The following is a 27257-nucleotide window of genomic DNA, read 5'->3' as shown; positions in this document are numbered from 1 at the left end:
CTCCCTCCCTCCCTCCCTCCCTCCCTCCCTCCCTCCTTGTCTGGGTCTCTCTCTCGCCCGGTGCAGAACTTAGCCACTGTGAACAAAGGGTTAATCAATCACTGTTCACCAATCAGCTAAGCTCTGCACCTGGTGGAGGCACGGGACTGACCAATCAGCTAAGCTCTGCACCTGGTGGAGGCATGGGTCTAACTGATGGACACGCACACACACCACACACGCACACACACACACACACAAACTATAGGATGCACACACACACACACACTATAGGACATTGCACACACACACTTATAGAATGCAAACAAACACACACAGACTAGACTAGAATGCACACGCAGACACTCTAGGATGCAGACACTCTAGGATGCACACACACACAGACATACTCTAGAATGCACACACACAAGCACAGATACTCAAGAATGCATGTGCACGCATACAATATGATGCATACACACACACACATGCCCATGGATGCAGGAATGCACATACCGTAGGAATGTGCACACACACGCACATACTGTACACATGCACGCACACACATAAAGTCCTTCATGACAAATCCTCCAACACTCTTTTCTGCCTTTTTTCTTTTGCATATTTATGTGACGTCTCCAAAACCATCCACTTCATTGAAAGCAGACCGGGGACGGACGGACGGACGGACGGACACACACACACTGGTTGCCGCGGCAGCAGACTGGGTCTGGGCTGTGTGGTAATCCCTGGCAATGTGATTTTATCATAAGTCACAAATCAGCACGCCAGGAACCCTCACAGCCCAGACATGAAAGAGCAGGATCCTCTCTCTCTCTCTCTCTCTCTCTCTCTCTCTCTCTCTCTCTCTCTCTCTCTCTCTCTCTCTCTCTCTCTCTCTCTCTCTCTCTCTCTCTCTTCTCTCTCTCTCTCTCTCTCTCTCTCTCTCTCTCTCTCTCTCTCTCTCTCTCTCTCTCTCTCTCTCTCTCTCTCTCTCTCTCTCTCTCTCTCTCTCTCTCTCTCTCTCTCTCTCTCTCTCTCTCTCTCTCTCTCTCTCTCTCTCTCTCTCTCTCTCTCTCTCTCTCTCTCTCTCGCTCTCTCTCTCTCTCTCTCTACCGCACACTGTCCCATTCTCCACCACCCTTCTCCCCCAAGCACGCTTGAAACCCACAAGAACCAGACCTTAAATAAGCAGACATGGCTGGCTGACTGGTTAGTTAGCTGACTGGCTGGTTGTAACTAACTAACTAACTAACTAACTAACTAACTAACTAACTAACTAACTATCTAACACTCCTCTCTTTCTATCTACTCACTATCTCATTCACTTTTCATTTGCTCAAAGTCATTCAAAGCTCTCTCTCTCTCTTGCCCTCTCTCTCCTTCTCTCTACCCCCTCTCTCTCTCCCCCTCTCTCTCTTGCTCTCTCTCCCCCCTTTCCCTCTCCCTCCCTCCCCCCTGTCTCCCCCCTCTCTCCCCCCTCCCTCCCCCCCCCCCCCCCCCCCCTCTCCACGCTCGGCTACACAGCTGATATGTCTCTCATTAGGAGGATCAGGAGGATTCCAGTGGCATGTAGGAAGAAAAGAAAGAGAGAGAGAGAGAGAGAGAGAGAGAGAGAGAGAGAGAGAGAGAGAGAGAGAGAGAGAGAGAGAGAGAAAGACAGAGGAGAGAGAGAGGGAGAGAGACAGAGAGAGAGAGAGAGGCAGGGAGAGGGAGAGAGACAGAGAGAGATACAGAGAGAGAGGGAGAGAGACAGAGAGAGAGAGATACAGAGAGAGAGGCAGAGAGCGGGAGAGAGACAGAGACAGAGATACAGAGAGAGGGAGAGAGACAGAGACAGAGATACAGAGAGAGGGAGAGAGACAGAGACAGAGATACAGAGAGAGGGAGAGAGACAGGAGAGAGGGAGAGAGAGAGACAGAGAGAGATACAGAGAGAGAGGCAGAGAGAGTGAGAGAGACAGAGGGAGAGGAGGGAGAGAGGCAGAGAGAGGGAGAGAGAGAGAGAGAGCCAAAAGAAACCAAACTTAAATTGATCTCCATCTCGCTGCAGTCAGACAAGGATGACGACTCATCCATCACCTTAATCAGCCGCTTGATTCGCTTCACCGCGTGATATATATACATATACAGTAGTATTGTATTCTATTCTACTATCTTCTACTCTACCCTATATACCCTACTATATTCCATGCCATTGTATTCTATTCTACTATATTCTACTTTAATCTTCTCTACTCGACCCTACTATATCCATTCCATGCCATTGTATTCTATTCTACTATATTCTACTCTACTTTACTCTACTCTACTCTATTCCATTCTATTCTATTCTACTATATTCTACTTTACTCTACTGTACTATATTCCATTCCATGCAAACATCAAGACTCCACAAGGAGGTGTAGTTAGGGAGTGAATTATGATGACAGGAGATCTGTGGGGGCGCAGACAAAGGGGCACTGCGTGTGTGTGTGTGTGTGTGTGTGTGTGTGTGTGTGTGTGTGTAGGTGTGTGCAGGTGTGCACGCAGGTATGTGCATGTGCCGCTTTTTCAGAGACTGTGATTTATCTGGAACGAGGCAGACAGGAAACACTCACCTAGAAAGCCTTTCTCATCCTGTGAAAAAAAGAAGCATAAAGCTGTCTCTTCCTCTGTGTGTGTGTGTGTGTGTGTGTGTGTGTGTGTGTGTGTGTGTGTGTGTGTGTGTGTGTGTGTGTGTGTGTGTGTGTGTGTGTGTGTGTGTGCGCGCGCGCGCAAGCATGCGTGTGTCTGTGCCGATAAAAGCCTGGCGTGTGAAGGCTTGGTCACAGTGTGATAAAGGGTTTATCAGGCTTCCTGCTCGGGGCTGTAAATCACTCAGGTTGATGTGGACCCCTGTTTAAGGGCGAGCAGCTCACAGTACATCCACCATCTGCAGGGCTGGTGGCAAACGCTTGTATTTCCTGGGTCCCAGCAGGGATGACGGGCAAAAACGCACACGATTACTATTCTATTCGTCACTGGGAACTGTTTGAATACCCCCCCCCCCCCCCACATACACACACAGAGAGAGAGGGGGGGGGGAGACAGGGGGGGAGAGAGAGAGGGGGGGAGAGAGAGAGAGGGAGAGAGAGAGGGAGAGAGGGGAGAGAGAGAGAGGCAGGGGAGAGAGAGGGAGAGAGGGGAGAGAGAGAGAGGCAGGGGAGAGAGAGGGGAGGAGAGAGAGATAGAGAGAGGGAGGGAGAGACACACACACACAACATGTTGTCCCTTCAAATCACTCACCAATGTCTTGATATATTTTATTTTCATCATTTCACTGAGCTGTGTTCATTACTTCCTGGAATTATCTGACATCAACACATTCCAACTCAACTTTTCACCCGACAACTCAAACCAAATTAATCTATACTAAACGGGGATGTGTGTGATGGGGATAGGCTAAACTTAATTAACTATTCATGTTAACATTATGATTTTTTTTTTAACTTAATAGCGAACGTGACATAATCAAACAAGCGAGCTAGCTGGCTGCTGTCATCGCTAACAGCTAAATATTTGTGAGTCGTAGGCAGGCTATAACGTTATTTCCAGGAACAAAAGCATTCATTCTGAAAGTTACATCGTTGATGCTTGAAATGTCTGAGCTTTTACGTTAACATATTATTTTTTATGAATAGCCAACGGGAGATGATCCAACAAGCAAGCTAGCTTAGTTGCTAACAGCGGAACAGGCAAAAAGCATTCATTCTGAACGGTACATCACTGATAATGTATAATGAAAATACATTTGAATCTAATCTAATAAAAAATGTCTGCCCTGGGCAGAAAACAACGCCAATTTACTTAGCATAATCTCACCCCCTGTCCCAAGGCTCCAGACTGTTTTGCACACATTCATTTAGTTTGACAGTTATTGAGAGTTAATGAGTTTGAATGTGGCCACCAGTGATGTCATCAGAGGACATTGAATCCTTGTTGTGTTAATTACAGCTCAATGAAATGACGTAGATGAAAAATAGCAATCCATATTGCAATCCTTATCTCTATTTTTTTTATCTACATTATTTCATTAAGCTGCAATTAACACAAGTGCCCCTTTAAGTCACTCACTATACGCTCTGCATCTTCTAACTACACACCCTCAAGACCCCTCCGCTCTGCATCTTCTAACTACACACCCTCAAGACCCCAACACTCTGCATCTTCTAACTACACACTCTCAAGACCCCTACACTCTGCATCTTCTAACTACACACCCTCAAGACCCCTACACTCTGCATCTTCTAACTACACACCCTCAAGACCCCTACACTCTACATCTTCTAACTACACACCCTCAAGACCCCTACGCTCTGCATCTTCTAACTACACACCCTCAAGACCCCTACTCTCTGCATCTTCTAACTACACACCCTCAAGACCCCTACGCTCTGCATCTTCTAACTACACACCCTCAAGACCCCTACTCTCTGCATCTTCTAACTACACACCCTCAAGACCCCTACACTCTGCATCTTCTAACTACACACCCTCAAGACCCCTACGCTCTACATCTTCTAACTACACACCCTCAAGACCCCTACGCTCTGCATCTTCTAACTACAAACCCTCAGGACCCCTACGCTCTGCATCTTCTAACTACACACCCTCAAGACCCCTACTCTCTGCATCTTCTAACTACACACTCTCAAGACCCCTACGCTCTGCATCTTCTAACTACACATCCTCAAGACCCCTACTCTCTGCATCTTCTAACTACACACTCTCAAGACCCCTACGCTCTGCATCTTCTAACTACACACCCTCAAGACCCCTACTCTCTGCATCTTCTAACTACACACCCTCAAGACCCCTACTCTCTGCATCTTCTAACTACACACCCTCAAGACCCCTACGCTCTGCATCTTCTAACTACACACCCTCAAGACCCCTACACTCTGCATCTTCTAACTACACACCATCAAGACCCCTACGCTCTACATCTTCTAACTACACACCCTCAAGACCCCTACTCTCTGCATCTTCTAACTACACACCCTCAAGACCCCTACGCTCTACATCTTCTAACTACACACCCTCAAGACCCCTACACTCTGCATCTTCTAACTACACACCCTCAAGACCCCTACACTCTGCATCTTCTAACTACACACCCTCAAGACCCCTACACTCTGCATCTTCTAACTACACACCCTCAAGACCCCTACACTCTGCATCTTCTAACTACACACCATCAAGACCCCTACGCTCTGCATCTTCTAACTACACACCCTCAAGACCCCTACACTCTGCATCTTCTAACTACACACCCTCAAGACCCCTACACTCTGCATCTTCTAACTACACACCCTCAAGACCCCTACACTCTGTATCTTCTAACTACACACTCTCAAGACCCCTACGCTCTGCATCTTCTAACTACACACCCTCAAGACCCCTACGCTCTGCATCTTCTAACTACACACCCTCAAGACCCCTACTCTCTGCATCTTCTAACTACACACCCTCAAGACCCCTACGCTCTGCATCTTCTAACTACACACCCTCAAGACCCCTACACTCTGCATCTTCTAACTACACACCCTCAAGACCCCTACACTCTGCATCTTCTAACTACACACCCTCAAGACCCCTACGCTCTGCATCTTCTAACTACACACCCTCAAGACCCCTACACTCTGCATCTTCTAACTACACACCCTCAAGACCCCTACACTCTGCATCTTCTAACTACACACCCTCAAGACCCCTACACTCTGCCCTGCATCTTCTGGCCTCAGACCTACTCCTATCCAGGGGGGGGGGTTCCATGGTTCTCCGTCTGAGGTACTGTTCCTTTCAACTCTACGGCATGGCATGGGATTTGTAACACATACTGTTCACAGCAGAGATGATGTGTTTGAATCTAGCGTTTAGCGTTCAGTAGAGGTCAAGTATAGATCTGTTCTCTGTATACGTCAGACTCAGTGTGCGCGCATCACAGCAGCAGAAAGGAACGTAATCCTGGTCAAAACAACGAGGCAGACTACAATATTATTTGCATTTGTAAGCCATGCTAGCGATCTAAATAATCAATCCATGCCAAAGCTAGATATTATAAAAGGTGAAAGACTCACACTCACAGCCGCGCTGATTTGGCAAAATGACATCCAGACGTTTTCGTTTGAAACGAGGTTTAGTGAGGGGAGTGCCATGGTTTCTCCATAGAGCCGCGCCATATTTTCTTTTAGCGCAGCAGCTCGCGCAGGTCCGGGGTAACTTAGTCACGTGACTCAGTTGGTATTGCTTATTGGCTCGAACGCGGTATGTTTGTACACAGAAAACAGGTCTACAGTTGTTATGAGTGAAGCCAGGATTGGACTGTGTGTGTGACAGCAAGGCAAGCGCAGGGCAGTGGAAAGGCCCCTCGTCGTCCGTCAGGACGTCTAACGTTTCTATTATCGCGTGCCCCCCCCCCCCCCTCCTCCCCCCCTGTAATGGAAATACCTACGTCTTCACACCTTCCCCCTCCCTCCCTTCCTTCCTCCGTCCCTCCCGCCCTCTCTCTCCCTCCCTCCCGCCCTCTCTCTCCCTCTCTCTCTCCCTCTCTCTCCATCCCTCCCGCCCTCTCTCCCTCTCTCTCCCTCCCTCCCGCCCTCTCTCTCCCTCTCTCTCTCTCTCCATCCCTCCCGCCCTCTCTCCCTCTCTCTCCATCCCTCCCGCCCTCTCTCTCCCTCTCTCTCTCCCTCTCTCTCCATCCCTCCCGCCCTCTCTCCCTCTCTCTCCCTCCCTCCCGCCCTCTCTCTCCCTCTCTCTCTCTCTCCATCCCTCCCGCCCTCTCTCCCTCTCTCTCCATCCCTCCCGCCCTCTCTCCCTCTCTCTCCATCCCTCCCGCCCTCTCTCTCTCCCCCCTCTCGCTCCCTTTCCCCCTATCTCTCTCTCCCTCTCTCTCCCTTTCCCCCTCTCTCTCCATCCCTCCCGTCCTCTCTCTCTCCCCCCTCTCTCCCTATCTCTCCCTCTCTCTCACTCTCTCTCTCCCTTTCCCCCTCTCTCTCCCTTTCCCCCTCTCTCTCCATCCCTCCCGTCCTCTCTCTCTCCCCCCTCTCCTCCTATCTCTCCCTCTCTCTCACTCTCTCTCTCCCTTTCCCCCTATCTCTCCCTTTCCCCCTCTCTCTCCATCCCTCCCGCCCCCTCTCTCTCTCTCTCTCTCTCCCTCCCTCTGTCTGTCTACCTAGACCATAAATCTCTCTCTCTCCGTTGGTTTGGAGGGAAGCAACAAATAAACCCCTCACTGTTATGCGAAGCCAAAGAGCTCCCAGTGGGTGACATTGCACGCACACACGCACGCACGCACGCACGCACGCACGCACGCACGCACGCACGCACGCACGCACGCACGCACGCACGCACGCACGCACGCACGCACGCACGCACGCACGCACGCACGCACACACACACACACACACACACACACACACACACACACACACACACACACACACACACACACACACACACACACACACACACACACACACACACACACACACACACACACACACACACACACACACACACACACACACACACACACACACACACACACACACACACACACACACACACACACACACACACACACACACACACACACACACACACACACACACACACAGAGTACATAGTGGTAAAACCCAACATAGTCAGAGGAGTCTTTCCTGAACCCTTCTCTGAAAACACTCACTGACCCTCTCTCTCTCTCTCTCTCTCCCCCTCCCCCCTTTCTCTCTCTCTCTCCTCTCTTTCTCTCCCCTCTCTTTCTCCTCTCTCTTCCCCCCCTCTCCCCCCTCTCTCTCTCCCCCCTCTCTCTCTCTCTCCCCCCCCCCTCTCTCTCTCGCCCCCCCTCTCGCTCTCGTTTGTTTGAGGAACACATTCCCAAATTCCTTCTCTGACAAACACATCCTGACGGTGCTCCTGTGAAAAACCTGTGGAAAAGACCCTGTGTTCGAGTGCACGCAACACACACACACGCGCGCACACGCACACATGCACGCACACACGCACTGTGCTCAGAAAGGAATGTGTGGGCGTTAGGTAGCGATCCTCCGGTGAAATAACCGACACAAAGCACTCCTGGACAGAGGACCTGCTTCGAGTGGACTGAGGAGGCGGGGCTGAGGAGGCTGAGGAGGCGGGGCTGAGGAGGCTGAGGAGGCGGCGATACTCAACTCTTCCTCTCCTTCCCTCCCTCAGATATCCATGTCTCTGAGCGGATCTCGGCCTGTCTGTCCGACATCTCCGCCTGGATGACGACCAACCACCTCAAACTGAACCTAAGCAAAACAGAATTGCTCCACCTGCCGGCCAAATCCTCCCCCCTGACCGACCTTTCCATCACAGTCGAGAATGCAGCTGTGATTGCGTCCCCGACCGCCAAGAACCTTGGTGTTGTCCTCGACGACCAGTTGAACTTCTCTGCTCACATCGCAGCGATGACCAGAACCTGCAGATTCCTCCTGAGCAACGTCAGAAGGATCCGCCCCTTCCTGACAAAAGAAGCCACCCAACTCCTCGTCCAATCAACAGTCATCTCCCGCCTCGACTACTGCAACGCACTGCTCGCTGGCCTCACGGCCACCGCCACCAAGCCTCTTCAACTCATTCAAAACGCAGCGGCCCGCCTGATCTCAAACCTACCGAAGTCGGCCCATGTCACCCCACTTCTTAGGAACCTGCACTGGCTCCCCATTGCTGCACGAATCCGCTTCAAGGCCCTCGACCTAGCATACCGTGCGGCAAAGGGAACCGCTCCCACCTACCTCCGGTCAATGGTCTCTAACTACACACCCTAAAGACCCCTACGCTCTGCATCTTCTGGCCGCCTCAGACCTACTCCTATCCAAGCTCCGGGAGGGTCATCAAAGAGAAGTCGCCTATTCTCAGTCCTTGCCCCACAATGGTGGAATGAACTACCCACCCCAGTTAGGACAGCCGAATCACGTCCAATCTTTTGCCATCGACTAAAGACGCACTTCTTCAACCATTATCTGAATAAAAAAAAAATTATTATATAAAAAAAAAAAAATCTAACCCTAACTAACCGTACTGTCATGCACTTGTCCTAATAAACTAACCTACACTGTAGCACTCAACACTTTGATGAACATTGTTGCTCAGCTGATAGAGTTGTGCCCTTCCTGATGGCTTGTCGTACAGAACTTGTAAGTCGCTTTGGATAAAAGCGTTTCAGCTAAATGACTAAATGTAAATGTAAATGTTAGAAGACGATGCACTGGGACACGGTCCAAGACAGAGCTGTCTCCTCACACAAGACTGTCCCCTGCCCCCCTGATGTATGTACAGAGTTGTAGTATTAATATGTACAGTGATACTGGTATAAAGACACTATGGTAGTAAGTCATACTGGCCAGCAGCGTAACAGTAGGTAAGGGATATGTACAGATATAGATATAGTAGCTACAGATATGTAAAAGGATTATATGCAGGTATGTACAGACAGATGTGGATATATATATATACAATATACTTTATATATCAAACTTTGGTACTGGGTTTGTAACTCCACCAGAAGACTATACTAGATAGAAAAAGGCCATTCTCTGGTGCATGGTGGATTCTGTGGTGAAACTAAAATGGCCACCAAGGTCACGGTCAAGGTGAACTTTATTTATATAGCACATTTAAAATCAACCGAAGTTGTACCAAAGTGCTGTACAATACAAAAACAGAAATACTAAAAGATAAAGACAAAATACAGTATACACACAAAGTCATAAAACTACAATAAAGTTTAAAAAACAAATCACGACACACCATTACATTTGGGACGGTGGAAATGGACACGGTTGCACGTCAGACTCAGCAACCGTCCCCCGGGAATATTCTGCCAAATACTTTGCCGTTTGCCACAGCGTGTCTTCAGCTGTCCGAGTTGGGCTTCTCACCGGCGTCAATTTCCATGACAACCAACCGCACAGGAAAGACTCCCAGACAGCAGCCATCTCAAGTGTTGATTGTCGACACTCATCTGTCCGATCAGATGGTGTCGCCTGTACCAGTCCGGTCCCATTCACGAACGGAATATATAATGTTTTTATTTAAAAAATGTTATTCTAATTAGTGTACTGTATATACTTGATCACTTTGTGTACAATTGTACAGCCCTGGGCCTATTTGATTTGATTGTATAATTCTATTCTATTCTATTGTATAATTACCTTCGGCTTCAAACCTATCCTTTTCGTTTGTTTATTTGAAAAAAAATTCAAAATATTGTGTAAACATTCGAAATAAAATAATTTAAAAAAAAAGTATTCATTATTGTGCTTCTATTTTAATTTAGTTTATGTTCCTTTTTTCTTTTATTCTACCTTTTTCTTTTATTCTATTCTATTCTATTTTATCTGATTCTGATTCTGACAAAAGAAAGACTCTCCGAGCAGCCAGTGTTGATTCGAAGACAACACTCGTCGGTCCAATCAGATGGTCTCGCCTGTAGGGCTGAACGATTAACCGATTTTAAATCGAAATCGCGATTTGAAATGATAAAAAAAAAGAAAAATCGCAAATCATTTTTAATAAACATTTTTTTACCAGGAAGTCCCATTGAGATACAAGATCTCCTTTGCAAGTTGTTGTTATTGTTGTAGGAACGGTTTTGGAGAGGGAGGTAAGGGGTTTTAGATTGTGTGTTGTGAAGTTTAGACTTCAGAGAGGGAGAGTAAAGTACAGAAAAAAGGTACTGTTGGGGACCGGTATCAATTCCCAGGTAAAAAGATAAATTTTCAGGCTCGGTGTCCCGAACAGACCCAACGCGTAGGCCAGATGCAAGTCGCATTTTACAATAAACCTCTGTGGGGCTGTTAAAAAAAATTCTTATAATCGCAAATGTAATCGCAATCGCAATATCTGTCAGGAAAAAATCGCAATTCGATTATTTCCCAAAATCGTGCAGCCCTAGTCGCCTGTACCGGTCCGGTCATATTCACGTGGCGTACCGTATGGAATTATGGAATACAGGCAGGAAGTGATGGTCTGATGAAATACTCTTTACCCGGACTGGACCGGAACCAGAACAAGGATGGAATAATCAGGAAACTGGATTTAATATTTTGGACACTTGAAAGGATAGTTATAGCCACGTTCAAACATACCACGAGAGAATAGACCCCCTGCAGTGACGAGACAGAGGGGAGACAGGGCGCAGGGACTTTAGCCTCAGCTATCTATCATTTTACGTTTTTTTTATCCAAAAGCTCTTGAACTGAAACATGTATGTGAGCCGGAAATCAAATACAATCTACATCTCTAATCTACATGCAACATTTGTGAAGATGGTTTAACACCTGTTAAAGGAAAACTCCAACATTTGGGGAAATTAGCTTACCGTCTTCTCCAGAGAGAGACAAGAAGATAGATACCAGTTTCCTCTCTGTGCGTTCAGTAGAAAGCTACCTGGCTGCACGTTAGACTAGCTTAGCACAATGAATGGAAGCGGACATGACCGGGTAGCCTAGGCATTGTCCAACTAACACCTCTCCCGAAGGCTACCCGGTCATGTCCGCTTGCAGTCATTGTGCTAAGCTAGGCTAACGTGCTGCCAGATAGCTACTGAACGCACAGAGGAGACTGGTATCTATCTTTCCCCAAATGTTGGAGTTTTCCTTTAAGAATTGGGGGACCCTGCTGTCACTCGTCATAAATCGATCAATACAGACCGCATTAATTAATGTTGTGTTTCTTTTTCAAATGTAGCCAATAGTAAAGACCCTAACCCAGTCAAAACAGCAGTCAAAGTGTATATTTTCAGAACTACGTTTGTTTACCAATGATTTTAAGTGCTCTCTGCCATTGGAAAGAGGAGATTTGGCCCGATCCATAGATGTATGACTTGGCCATAATAAGGTAATTTATAGGCCTGATATTCTATATTCTATATTCAAATAGCATTATATTTCAAATTGTATGTGTCCGGATGGCAAAATTCAGTACTGTATCTACAAAAAAACCTGTAAATCATCTCCCCTTCATTAATCTGCTTAGATTTTTTTGTACACTTGATCTCAAGAAGGTGCTGAATGAGCTCAGTGAACGAGTTTCTTTTGTGGTCAATGTTAGCATGGTGTTATTCACCGTCGAAGATGAAGATAATTTATATTCTCCTTTGGTTCATTACAAGTTACTCAACCATAGTAAGAGTCACAATATTTCTGACACCGGGAGTACATTCCCTGACGTCCATACTGTAGATGTCCCTAGATACCAAGAACATGCAAATGGACCTTGTAGAAGTGGAGCAATCTTCCATTTACTTGGGTATGTACTTTTAGGCAGATTTTCTGAAAATATAGCTACAGCTTTAGAGGTGAAAAAGAAATGCCCATCCCTACTTTGAAACTCAACTACCGGACATTCCATTTAAGCTGGAGAGTCTATATTTTGGCGCTATGCCATCAGAAAATGGTGATAGATATATATTTCAGATTCTAAGTGCTGCTAGCAGGAAATCCATTACTAGAAAGTGGTTAAGAACAGAAATTCCTACAGTGGATGATTGGATTGATATTATTTATGATATTTTTAAGATGGAAAGAATAACTTTTTCTTTTAGACTGCAACAGGACAAGTTTTGGAAGAAATGGGAAAGATGGATAATGTATATTACACCGTTACGATCTTCATTTGTTTACTGTGTATAGCTGCGTCCTTTCGGGTAAATATTTATTTTTTATCTACTTTTTTCTCCCATTTTCTATTTTTCTCCCATCCCAATTTCGTATCGTCCAATTCTACCCTCCCCTGTCTCGAACGCTGTTAGGCCATGCCTCCCACAAGCCGGCTGCAATGTGGACGAAGCCTTACATCATGTGTCCCCTCCGGTACTCGAGGAAGCAGCCGTCGCATCTTTTCACCTGCACAGCGCGATCTCTCAGCGGCGGGGGTCTGCGTGGGAGGGACACGCCGCCCCCGTCGCTTCCTGATTCTGCTGCGCAGGCGCGACAACCGACCTGTAGGAGTCGCTGTCCACAACGTCCGATCCCCACCCATCAGCTTTCCCACCCCTAACACTGCCAATTGTGTTAGTATGAACGACCAGCCAAGCTGATAGCAATGCGGAGAGCTGGGCTCGAACCCAGCGTCTCCTGCATTGGTGGCGAGCGCCTTGCCCACTACACCACCTAGCCGCACCTTTCGGGTACATTTTTAAGTGAACCTTGTGTAAAGGGAGTTGAGTGTCAGGAAGATGCAACCCAACATATTATTTTGTTATTTTTGGTTATCGTTTTTGTTTGTCTAGAAAAAAAAAAGTATAGGATGTTATTGGACTGTATTGGTCCTCATTTGTGTACTTGTACTTCTGCACTTTAACTCAGAGTTATTAACAATGGATGAAAATTGTACTACAGAAGTCTGGGATAAATGAATGTGAAGTCATGACATTGTTTGTATGGACTCTGGAGAAAATCAATAAAAAGATAATAAAAAAATAAAATGAAACTCAATTCCCATATTATGCTGCTCCCTTTATCAATCTTCATAAGTACCATTCAGTTATTTTTTTAGGAGCGTGTGAAAACTAAAAGGGTAGCACTGGACAACCCTGCCTTGGTCCCTCCCACCTTTGAGCCAATGAGAATCCTAAGCATGAGTCCTTACCAGCGGCGTCATAGGACCATCTCCTCCGCCACTCTGCGAGAGGACGGGTCCATCTCGTCCCGGACCAATGAGAGACAGCGCCGGGCCAGAGCCTGCTGCTCCGAGTTCTCCTGCACTATCAGCTCTCCGTACAGATACACCCCCATGGCCTGTGGACCACAGACACATGAACACACTGTTACTCACTGTCAGTCTTAGGGATGTCCGATATTATCGGCCAATATTGGCATTAAAATGTAATATCAGAAATGATCGGTATCGGTTTAAATATATATAAGAGAGAGAATGAGGATCCTGCTTCTGTCAGACCATATATGGAAAGTTTGATTGATTGAAGCCATGCCCCCTTTTCAGATGATTTATGACCTTAGGCCCCGCCCCTTTTCTGATTGGCCGAGGGGTTCAAAGAGGCGAGACTTCCGGTTTCGGAGGGGAGTGACTTCCGGTTTAGGAAGGGGCGGGGTTATAGGGGGAGGGACTTCCGGTTTCAGATTTTTTTTTCAGAATAAATCAACCGATTGAAATTGGAATTTGTGTGTGTGTGTGTGTTTTCTTGGATAAAGCCAAATGCAAGAGTGTTTAGACACTTCTCCTTAACTCTTTCAGTGCCACTCACGAGATTTCTCGTGTTTTTTTATAGGTGGTTGCTAGCCACTCACGAGATTTCTCGGATTTTTTTTTTTTTTTTTTTTTTGCGATCTGAAAAATTATTGCATCACCCGAGCCTACCCGAGTATAGCCGAGGGGCGCCGACGATCACTGTGGAAAAAAGCGCCCCCTGTCGTCTCCCAGATGACATAAGTGATTTTGGAATGGACTCAATGAAAATGAATGGGGAAAAAAATCCGGTACTCCACATTTTCCAGTTCACTGATCCAGCCACAGTTCATTCTGGAGCCTCAGATCCCCGCGGATCATAGAGATCTACTGTGTCGCGTTGGATCCATACACTTATCGATTTTTTCGAATGGTGATCAGGAATTGGAATATACCAGTTGGATACCATCTGATGTCAGGTAAGGACTCTGTGTTATCAGTGGTAGGATAATCGGAGTAAGTTTGATGAAGTTATAAGCTGTTTTGTGAAATGTCTTCTTTCGGTTTCACTGTAAAAGTCCGAGAGGAAATCAACGGGGCGATTATCAGTGCGCGGCCGTAATGTGCGTGCGTGCACGTATAATATTGATCATCTAGCGTTTATTTGAAAACGATTCATAAAAAGGCAGACGAATATCAACGTTGTGGAATATTCCACTAAAAGACGATTTTCATAGAATGCTCCAGAATGAGCTGTTTTTTATATCAAAACGGGGGCTTTTCTAACTGCTCTGAAATGGAAACGACGCGATAAAAAAACAATCTGTCTTCACAGCACTGACTGGAAAATAGTCTTTGATAATGCGATGGGCAGATTAGACACATAGCCATAATTTAAAACATAGATTAGGCGATATTAACGTTAACATTGGCGCCGATGGTGGCATTCAAGCGGTAAAACGGAAAACCAGGCGTGGCACTGAAAGAGTTAACATTTCTTTTTAAGAAAAATACAATGTGTCTATAAAATCGTTTCTTGGGTTTCCCTAGTCATGTGTAAATAAAGAAATGTATTGTAGAAACCTGTGTGTGTGATTCCCCTCTGAAGGCTGTCAGTAGACTGGATGTGTCTCTCTGTCAAACTGGGTCCCCTCGCTGTGACAGTCCCCCTTCGCTGTGACAGTCACAGGAGGCGGGAGAGATGGAAGAGCTCAGCGAATCAGCGAAGTCGAAAACTCCTGTCAAAGCCCTGGTAAGTATTGATTTACGACTTAAGGGGGGCATTAGGAGGCGGGAGAAATGAAAGAGCTCAGCGAATCAGCGAAGTCGAAAACGTCTGTCATTGTTAGGGTATGTATTGATTTACGACCTTGTAAGTCTGACTTCCCCTTTTCTGGGGAAAACTACTGTCATTGTCCCTATAAGGGAGATAGTTCTTGAATGATTTATGACTCTAAGGTGTGTGTGTGTGTGTGTGTGTATGTGTGTGTGTGTGATTATTTTTTAAGAAAAATGTAATGTGTCTATATTTTAGTTTCATGGAGAATGCCCCATGGAAGAGTTTGTTTAAACACTTGTGTTCAGAAAATATATGTGTAAATAAAAGAAAATACAATGTAAAGTGAATAATAGGCTGATGTTGATTGAAAAAGAGCGATAACTTGTAAACAGGGGTTCTAAGTAACCACACTAAGTATGTATGTATGTATGTATGTATGTATGTATGTATGTATGTATGTATGTATGTATGTATGTATGTATGTATGTATGTATGTATGTATGTATGTATGTAAGTATGTCAGCGGTACTGACCCGGGGGTTAGTCATTGAGGGCAAGGGTAATGTTTAAGTTATATGCATGGAGGCTAAGTTATGTTCTGCTAGATGGGTGCATCTCGGGGGTGAGGGGCTGATTACAACCACCCCCTGTGTCATAGTAATTAGGTTTTGGTGAAACGTTTTATTTAAAATAGATTCTTTAAAAAAAAATTGCATTACCGTGTTATGTATTATTGTACACATGAATTATTACAGTTAAAGATATGATTAGGTATAAAAGTTATATGTGATAGCTTAAAGAGCTGTGCTGAAAATATAATGTTCAGAAAATATGTGTCAGTGAGGGTCTGTGTGTGTGTGTGGGGGTGTGAATTGGGGCCCCCTTAGGTGTTAAAACACCCCCATGGTGGCGTGAAGAACAGTTTAGGGGACATGCAGAGTTAGAGCAAAACTCTGTAGAACATTATAGTCATAGCATATTTTTTTGTTCACACAATGGATGGGTTCACATGAACACAATTTAAACCAGGTACTAAAATTAACGGATTAGCGAAGGGGGACTGTCACAGCGAGGGGACCCAGTTTGACAGAGACACACATCCAGTCTACTGACAGCCTTCAGAGGGGAATCACACACACAGGTTTCTACAATACATTTCTTTATTTACACATGATCACTAGGGAAACCCAAGAAACCATTTTATAGACACATTGTATTTTTAAAAAGAAATGTTAAGGAGAAGTGTCTAAACACTCTTGCATTTGGTTTTATCCAAGAAAACACACACACACACACACACACACACACACACACACACACACACACACACACACACAAATTCCAATTTCAATCGGTTGATTTATTCTGAAAAAAAAAATCTGAAACCGGAAGTCCCTCCCCCTATAACCCCGCCCCTTCCGAAACCGGAAGTCCCTCCCGCCTCCTTGAACCCCTCAACCAATCAGAAAAGGGGGCGGGGCTTCCGGTTTCAGATTTTTTTTCACTCAACCTTTCCATATATGGTCTGACAGAAGCAGGATCCTCATTCTCTCTCTTATATATATATATATATATATATATATATATATATATATATTCTTTTTACATTTATTTAACCTTTATTTACCCAGGCAAGCAAGTAAGAACAAATTCTTATTTTATTTATTGTCAAAAGTATGCATAATGTTGTGTTAATTCCACGACAAGAGATATGTAATGTTAATTACCTGAAATTATTGAGTTTTTTTTGGGGGGGGGGACCCTGCATATATCGGTATCGGTTGTTATCGGTATCGGAACTTAAGAGTTGGACAATATCGGTATATCGGATATTGGTAAAAAAGCCAATATCTAACATCCCTAGTCTGTCTACTTAGTGTCTCTAAAACCAGCGCTTCTCAAACTACGGGTCGCGACCCAAAGTGGGGTCGTGGGTAGGTGACAGTGCATTGGCAAGTAAAAAATACAAAAGTTTATTATTTTTAATTTTTTATGTTCTGGCAACATATTTGAGCTAAATATGCCTCGTTTTATAAATGTGTATTGATAACATAGTGCTGTAATACAATTTTCTAATAAATATGCATGATCAACTTCAACAACGTGTGCTTTTATTTTGATATTCCTTAATTCCACGTTGAAATTTGTGGGGTCGCCAAAAGAAATCCTAAATAAAATGGGGTTGTGGTAGATTCAAGATTCAAGAGGTTTATTCATCACATACATACACAAGACATAGTGAAATGAAGGTGGCCACATGTGCACAAAATACAAATAGAATAAAATAGAATAGAAATAAAATAGACATGATAAAAATACTAAGATAAAATACAAATGCTATAAAAGAGTTTGAGAACCCCTGCTCTAAACATCTGTTACATCAGCTGTGTGTACGTTCAAACATAGCCTAGTTATAGTTATATATTCAATGGTGCATTAATTTTTTTTATATACTATATTTTTTTATATTATTAACTATAATTATATATTATACATCCATCCACATCTTAAAAAAAATTGTATCTACTTTTTCTCCCCATTTTAAAATTTTTTCTCCCATCCCCAATTTCGCATTGTCCAATTCTACCCTCCCCTGTCTCGAACGCTGTTAGGCCATGCCTCCCACAAGCCGGCTGCAATGTGGACGAAGCCTTGCATCACGTGTCCCCTCCGGTACACGAGAAGGCAGCCGTCACATCTTTTCACCTGCACAGTGCGATCTCTCAGCGGTGAGGGTCTGCGTGGGAGGGACACGCCGCCCTCGTCACTTCCTGATTCTACTGCGCAGGCGCACCAACCGACCTGTAGGAGTCGCTGTCCACAACGTCCGATCCCCACCCACCAGCTTTCCACCCCCTAATACTGCCAATTGTATTAGTATGAACGACCAGCCAAGCTGGTAGCAACGCCGAGAGCTGGGCTCGAACCCATCATCTCCTGCGTTGGTGGCGAGCGCCTTGCCCACTGCGCCACCTAGCCGCCATCCACATCTTTTTTATATATGTTTTATATATTATTATTAACTATAGTTATATATTATAAATATATATCCACAACTTTTTTTATATATGTTTTATATATTATTAACTATAGTTATACATTATATATATATATATATATTAGAGCTGGGCCGTTAACGGCGTTAACGTGCTGCGTTAACGCTATACTAGTATCGCGCGATAATATAATTAACGCATTAATCTAAAAAAAGAAAAAAAAAAAAAATTGTTTACATTTTTTTTTCTACCTTTATTTACCCAGGGTAGGTTCGCTGAGCACAGATGTTCTTTTCCATTCACACCTGGGAGCTGCCCAGTACAACCACAGTTGACACCATTGGCCACTGAGCAACTCCACTGGAGCAGTTGATTCAAGCCATGTCACATAGTTCAAGTTTGAAATGATTCTTTCTGTTTTGCTCCTGAGAGTGTGCTAGATACTGTACTGTACTGGTAATATTATGTATTTGTGTTAACTTCTGAATAAAACAACTTATTAAACACAAGTACATCTTATTGAACATTATTTTGATATTTCATTACCAATTATCATAGCAAAACAGCTTTTTCAAACAGTCTGTAATGCATTTTGGAAACGGGAGATGGGCTCATGGTGTAATGGGCCACCTGGCCTGAGAAACATAAGGAGGAAAGAAAAAGTAAGGACTTACTTCTGGTCATTATTTGGGTAGAACACACATATTTTGAATGCCTTCGGCATTTTTTTTTTTTTTTTTTGAGCCATTTTAATCTAGATTAATCTAGATTAAATCCAGGATTGCAGATAGATTAATCTAGATTACAAAAATTAATCTATGCCCACCTCTAATATATATATATATTAGAGGTGGGCATAGATTCATTTTTTTAATCTAGATTAATCTATCTGCAATCCTGGATTTAATCTAGATTAATCTAGATTAAAATGGCTCAAAAAAAAAAAAAAAAAATGCCGAAGGCATTCAAAATATGTGTGTTCTACCCAAATAATGACCAGAAGTAAGTCCTTACTTTTTCTTTCCTCCTTATGTTTCTCAGGCCAGGTGGCCCATTACACCATGAGCCCATCTCCCGTTTCCAAAATGCATTACAGACTGTTTGAAAAAGCTGTTTTGCTATGATAATTGGTAATGAAATATCAAAATAATGTTCAATAAGATGTACTTGTGTTTAATAAGTTGTTTTATTCAGAAGTTAACACAAATACATAATATTACCAGTACAGTACAGTATCTAGCACACTCTCAGGAGCAAAACAGAAAGAATCATTTCAAACTTGAACTATGTGACATGGCTTGAATCAACTGCTCCAGTGGAGTTGCTCAGTGGCCAATGGTGTCAACTGTGGTTGTACTGGGCAGCTCCCAGGTGTGAATGGAACTGTGTGAATGTGAAGCAGGGCGTTCCTGAAAAAGAGCATCTGTGCTCAGCGAACCTACCCTGGGTAAATAAAGGTAAAAAAAAAAAAATGTAAAAAAAAAAAAAAAAAAAAATTAGATTAATGCGTTAATTATATTATCGCGCGATACTAGTATAGCGTTAACGCAGCACGTTAACGCCGTTAACGGCCCAGCTCTAATATATATATATATCCACATCTGTCAATGTAACAGTAAAGTGCAATAGTAATATACAATGTACAGGTGATTAAACTGGGTATAAAAATGTGTATAAACGAGTACTACTGAGTAATAGTGTTAATCAGATGTATGTACAGAGTTGTAGTATTAATATGTACAGTGATACAGGTATAAAGACACTATGGTAGTAAGTCATACTGGCCAGCAGCATAACTAGTAAGAGTAGGTGGGATATGTACAGATATAGATATAGTAACTACATATAAAAAGGATTATATGCAGGTACTGTATGTACAGACAGATGTGGATAGATATATATATACATGTATATGGTAAAAGAAAAGATTTATTTACGGTATATACACCACACAGAGTTCTATAGTTAGACTATAGTATGAGGTACTGTACTTATGATACATGTTGAGCTGGAAGGGTTTTGAACCTGCGGTGTGGTTTACCTGATGGTGGACCAGGAAGTGCTCCACGTCTCCGTACGCCTGGGCGTGTCCGTGTTTCACCACCAGCTCGCACCAACGATGTCTCACCTGGCAGGGGAAGGAATGAATGAATGATCATTTAATGACTTTATTTATAAAGCACATTTAAACACAACAAAGTTGACCAACAAAGTGCTGTACAAGTCCCACAACATAAGCTAATTTTTTTTTTTTTTTATTAAAAAAAAACAAATACAACATGTCACATAAAAAGGCAGGTCTCTCAAAAACTGTTTAAAAACCAAAAGCCAGAGCAAATAGATGTGTCTTGAGGTGTGATTTGAACACCTGCAGAGTGGGGGCCTGTCTAACATGCAGAGTGGGGGCCTGCCTAACATGCAGAGTGGGGGCCTGTCTAACATGCAGAGTGGGGGCCTGTCTAACATGCAGAGTGGGGGCCTGTCTAACATGCAGAGTGGGGGCCTGTCTAACATGCAGAGTGGGGGCCTGTCTAACATGCAGAGTGGGGGCCTGTCTAACATGCAGAGTGGGGGCCTGTCTAACATGCAGAGTGGGGGCCTGTCTAACATGCAGAGTGGGGGCCTGTCTAACATGCAGAGTGGGGGCCTGTCTAACATGCAGAGTGGGGGCCTGCCTAACATGCAGAGTGGGGGCCTGTCTAACATGCAGAGTGGGGGCCTGCCTAACATGCAGAGTGGGGGCCTGCCTAACATGCAGAGTGGGGGCCTGTCTAACATGCAGAGTGGGGGCCTGTCTAACATGCAGAGTGGGGGCCTGTCTAACATGCAGAGTGGGGGCCTGTCTAACATGCAGAGTGGGGGCCTGTCTAACATGCAGAGTGGGGGCCTGTCTAACATGCAGAGTGGGGGCCTGCCTAACATGCAGAGTGGGGGCCTGCCTAACATGCAGAATGGGGGCCTGTCTAACATGCAGAGTGGGGGCCTGTCTAACATGCAGAGTGGGGGCCTGTCTAACATGCAGAGTGGGGGCCTGCCTAACATGCAGAGTGGGGGCCTGTCTAACATGCAGAGTGGGGGCCTGTCTAACATGCAGAGTGGGGGCCTGTCTAACATGCAGAGTGGGGGCCTGTCTAACATGCAGAGTGGGGGCCTGTCTAACATGCAGAGTGGGGGCCTGCCTAACATGCAGAGTGGGGGCCTGTCTAACATGCAGAGTGGGGGCCTGTCTAACATGCAGAGTGGGGGCCTGTCTAACATGCAGAGTGGGGGCCTGTCTAACATGCAGAGTGGGGGCCTGCCTAACATGCAGAGTGGGGGCCTGTCTAACATGCAGAGTGGGGGCCTGCCTAACATGCAGAGTGGGGGCCTGCCTAACATGCAGAATGGGGGCCTGTCTAACATGCAGAGTGGGGGCCTGTCTAACATGCAGAGTGGGGGCCTGCCTAACATGCAGTGGCAGCTCATTCCAGTGCTTTGGGGCTGCAACAGCGAAAGCACGGCCCCCCCTAAGCTTCAGCCTGGACTTGGGAACAGCCAAGAGGAGCTGGTCAGAGAACCTGAGGGACCTTGGGGGAACATAAGGTTCCAGCAGGTCCAAGAGGTAGCCCAGTGCCAAGCCGTTCAAACATTTAAAAGCAAACAGAAAACCTTAAAATCAACCCTAAAACGCACAGGAAGCCAGCGCTTCCAGCGCTTTTCTAGACACTCAAAACGCTTTACAATGTAGGGTGGAAATTGCCTCCTTCACCACCACTGGTAGCACCCAACCTTGGGCTACACAGGCTCAATGGCTGCCATACACTGGCACCAGGCACACATCACACTACACACTGACTACCATACACTGGCACCAGACACACATCACACTACACAATGACTACCATACACTGGCACCAGACACACATCACACTACACAATGACTACCATACACTGGCACCAGACACACATCACACTACACAATGACTACCATACACTGGCACCAGACACACATCACACTACACAATGACTACCATACACTGGCACCAGACACACATCACACTACACAATGACTACCATACACTGGCACCAGGCACACATCACACTACACACAATGACTACCATACACTGGCACCAGACACACATCACACTACACAATGACTACCATACACTGGCACCAGACACACATCACACTACACAATGACTACCATACACTGGCACCAGACACACTCACACTACACAATGACTACCATACACTGGCACCAGACACACATCACACTACACATGACTACCATACACTGGCACCAGACACACATCACACTACACAATGACTACCATACACTGGCACCAGACACACATCACACTACACAATGACTACCATACACTGGCACCAGGCACACATCACACTACACACTGACTACCATACACTGGCACCAGACACACATCACACTACACAGTGACTACCATACACTGGCACCAGACACACATCACACTACACAATGACTACCATACACTGGCACCAGACACATCACACTACACAATGACTACCATACACTGGCACCAGACACACATCACACTACACAATGACTACCATACACTGGCACCAGACACACATCACACTACACAATGACTACCATACACTGGCACCAGGCACACATCACACTACACACAATGACTACCATACACTGGCACCAGACAAACATCACACTACACAATGACTACCATACACTGGCACCAGACACACATCACACTACACAATGACTACCATACACTGGCACCAGACACACATCACACTACACAATGACTACCATACACTGGCACCAGACACACATCACACTACACATGACTACCATACACTGGCACCAGACACACATCACACTACACAATGACTACCATACACTGGCACCAGACACACATCACACTACACAATGACTACCATACACTGGCACCAGGCACACATCACACTACACACTGACTACCATACACTGGCACCAGACACACATCACACTACACAGTGACTACCATACACTGGCACCAGACACACATCACACTACACAATGACTACCATACACTGGCACCAGGCACACATCACACTACACAATGACTACCATACACTGGCACCAGACACACATCACACTACACACTGACTACCATACACTGGCACCAGACACACATCACACTACACAATGACTACCATACACTGGCACCAGGCACACATCACACTACACAATGACTACCATACACTGGCACCAGACACACATCACACTACACACTGACTACCATACACTGGCACCAGACACACATCACACTACACAATGACTACCATACACTGGCACCAGGCACACATCACACTACACAATGACTACCATACACTGGCACCAGGCACACATCACACTACACACTGACTACCATACACTGGCACCAGACACACATCACACTACACAATGACTACCATACACTGGCACCAGACACACATCACACTACACACTGACTACCATACACTGGCACCAGACACACATCACACTACACAATGACTACCATACACTGGCACCAGACACACATCACACTACACAATGACTACCATACACTGGCACCAGGCACACATCACACTACACAATGACTACCATACACTGGCACCAGGCACACATCACACTACACACTGACTACCATACACTGGCACCAGGCACACATCACACTACACATGACTACCATACACTGGCACCAGGCACACATCACACTACACAGTGACTACCATACACTGGCACCAGGCACACATCACACTACACACTGACTACCATACACTGGCACCAGGCACACATCACACTACACAATGACTACCATACACTGGCACCAGGCACACATCACACTACACAGTGACTACCATACACTGGCACCAGACACACATCACACTACACAATGACTACCATACACTGGCACCAGACACACATCACACTACACACTGACTACCATACACTGGCACCAGACACACATCACACTACACAATGACTACCATACACTGGCACCAGACACACATCACACTACACACTGACTACCATACACTGGCACCAGGCACACATCACACTACACACTGACTACCATACACTGGCACCAGGCACACATCACACTACACAATGACTACCATACACTGGCACCAGGCACACATCACACTACACAATGACTACCATACACTGGCACCAGGCACACATCACACTACACAATGACTACCATACACTGGCACCAGGCACACATCACACTACACACTGACTACCATACACTGGCACCAGGCACACATCACACTACACACTGACTACCATACACTGGCACCAGACACACATCACACTACACAATGACTACCATACACTGGCACCAGACACACATCACACTACACAATAACTACCATACACTGGCACCAGACACACATCACACTACACAATGACTACCATACACTGGCACCAGGCACACATCACACTACACAATGACTACCATACACTGGCACCAGACACATGACACAATGACTACCATACACTGGCACCAGGCACACATCACACTACACAGTGACTACCATACACTGGCACCAGGCACACATCACACTACACAATGACTACCATACACTGGCACCAGACACACATCACACTACACACTGACTACCATACACTGGCACCAGGCACACATCACACTACACACTGACTACCATACACTGGCACCAGACACACATCACACTACACACTGACTACCATACACTGGCACCAGGCACACATCACACTACACACTGACTACCATACACTGGCACCAGACACACATCACACTACACACTGACTACCATACACTGGCACCAGGCACACATCACACTACACACTGACTACCATACACTGGCACCCGGCACACATCACACTACACAATGACTACCATACACTGGCACCAGACACACATCACACTACACACTGACTACCATACACTGGCACCAGGCACACATCACACTACACACTGACTACCATACACTGGCACCAGGCACACATCACACTACACAATGACTACCATACACTGGCACCAGGCACACATCACACTACACACTGACTACCATACACTGGCACCAGGCACACATCACACTACACACTGACTACCATACACTGGCACCAGACACACATCACACTACACACTGACTACCATACACTGGCACCAGACACACATCACACTACACACTGACTACCATACACTGGCACCAGGCACACATCACATTACACAATGACTACCATACACTGGCACCAGGCACACATCACACTACACACTGACTACCATACACTGGCACCAGACACACATCACACTACACAATGACTACCATAGACTGGCACCAGACACACATCACACTACACAATGACTACCATACACTGGCACCAGGCACACATCACACTACACAATGACTACCATACACTGGCACCAGGCACACATCACACTACACACTGACTACCATACACTGGCACCAGACACACATCACACTACACACTGACTACCATACACTGGCACCAGGCACACATCACACTACACACTGACTACCATACACTGGCACCAGACACACATCACACTACACAGTGACTACCATACACTGGCACCAGGCACACATCACACTACACAATGACTACCATACACTGGCACCAGGCACACATCACACTACACACTGACTACCATACACTGGCACCAGGCACACATCACACTACACACTGACTACCATACACTGGCACCAGACACACATCACACTACACACTGACTACCATACACTGGCACCAGGCACACATCACACTACACACTGACTACCATAGACTGGCACCAGGCACACATCACACTACACACTGACTACCATACACTGGCACCAGACACACATCACACTACACACTGACTACCATACACTGGCACCAGGCACACATCACACTACACACTGACTACCATACACTGGCACCAGGCACACATCACACTACACAATGACTACCATACACTGGCACCAGACACACATCACACTACACACTGACTACCATACACTGGCACCAGGCACACATCACACTACACACTGACTACCATACACTGGCACCAGGCACACATCACACTACACAATGACTACCATACACTGGCACCAGACACACATCACACTATACACTGACTACCATACACTGGCACCAGGCACACATCACACTACACACTGACTACCATACACTGGCACCCGGCACACATCACACTACACAATGACTACCATACACTGGCACCAGACACACATCACACACACACATCACACTACACACTGACTACCATACACTGGCACCAGGCACACATCACACTACACACAATGGTTGAACGGCTCAGGAGACAGGGATTGATATCAATCAATTAAGGGGGGGACGGGATGATTAGGTGGCCTTGATGTCAGAGACCTGATTGGGAATTTTACCAGGAACGTCAGGGGAACCCCCTACTCTTTACGATAGGCGTCCGGGGTTCTTTAACGACGAGATTCAGTCAGGACCTGGGTTTAGCGTCTCATCTGAAGGACAACCAGACACAACCAGAGCAGCAGACTGTCACCAGAGCTCTTCCCTCTGACGTCTGACCGCATCTGAAACCATGGAGCTCCCAGACTCCCTGTTGCGCTTGTTTGTTTTGGACTTTCGCCGATTATGAAATGTACATACTGTATATTACTTATCCTTATAAGTAAATATTACTTATGGCTATAACATAACATACATTATGTACCTTTTTTTCCTGTGGTCGATTAGTACTTTATTTACGTTTTCTGATTGAGACCGTGTGTGTGTGTGTGTGTGTGTGTGTGTGTGTGTGTGTGTGTGTGTGTGTGTGTGTGTG

The 27257-nt window shown here is 45.7% G+C and overlaps 1 protein-coding gene across 1 annotated transcript in view; it reads right to left on the bottom strand.

Moving 5' to 3' along the window:
* aopep (aminopeptidase O (putative)) overlaps positions 1-27257 on the bottom strand; it is a gene marked incomplete at its 5' end in the record, with an annotated part of 268516 nt that overhangs the window by 17766 nt on the left and 223493 nt on the right. The window contains 2 exons of the mRNA XM_084323165.1: positions 13620-13768; positions 20473-20559. Of these exons, the coding sequence (XP_084179291.1) occupies positions 13628-13768; positions 20473-20559 (228 nt within the window). The 3' untranslated portion in view covers positions 13620-13627. The remainder of the gene's footprint in view (positions 1-13619; positions 13769-20472; positions 20560-27257) is intronic.

The sequence above is a fragment of the Notolepis coatsorum genome (genome assembly GCF_963971535.1).
Source record: "Notolepis coatsorum genome assembly, chromosome: 10".
Lineage (NCBI taxonomy): Eukaryota > Metazoa > Chordata > Actinopteri > Aulopiformes > Paralepididae > Notolepis > Notolepis coatsorum.
This window is presented reverse-complemented; position numbering and strand designations above follow the sequence as displayed.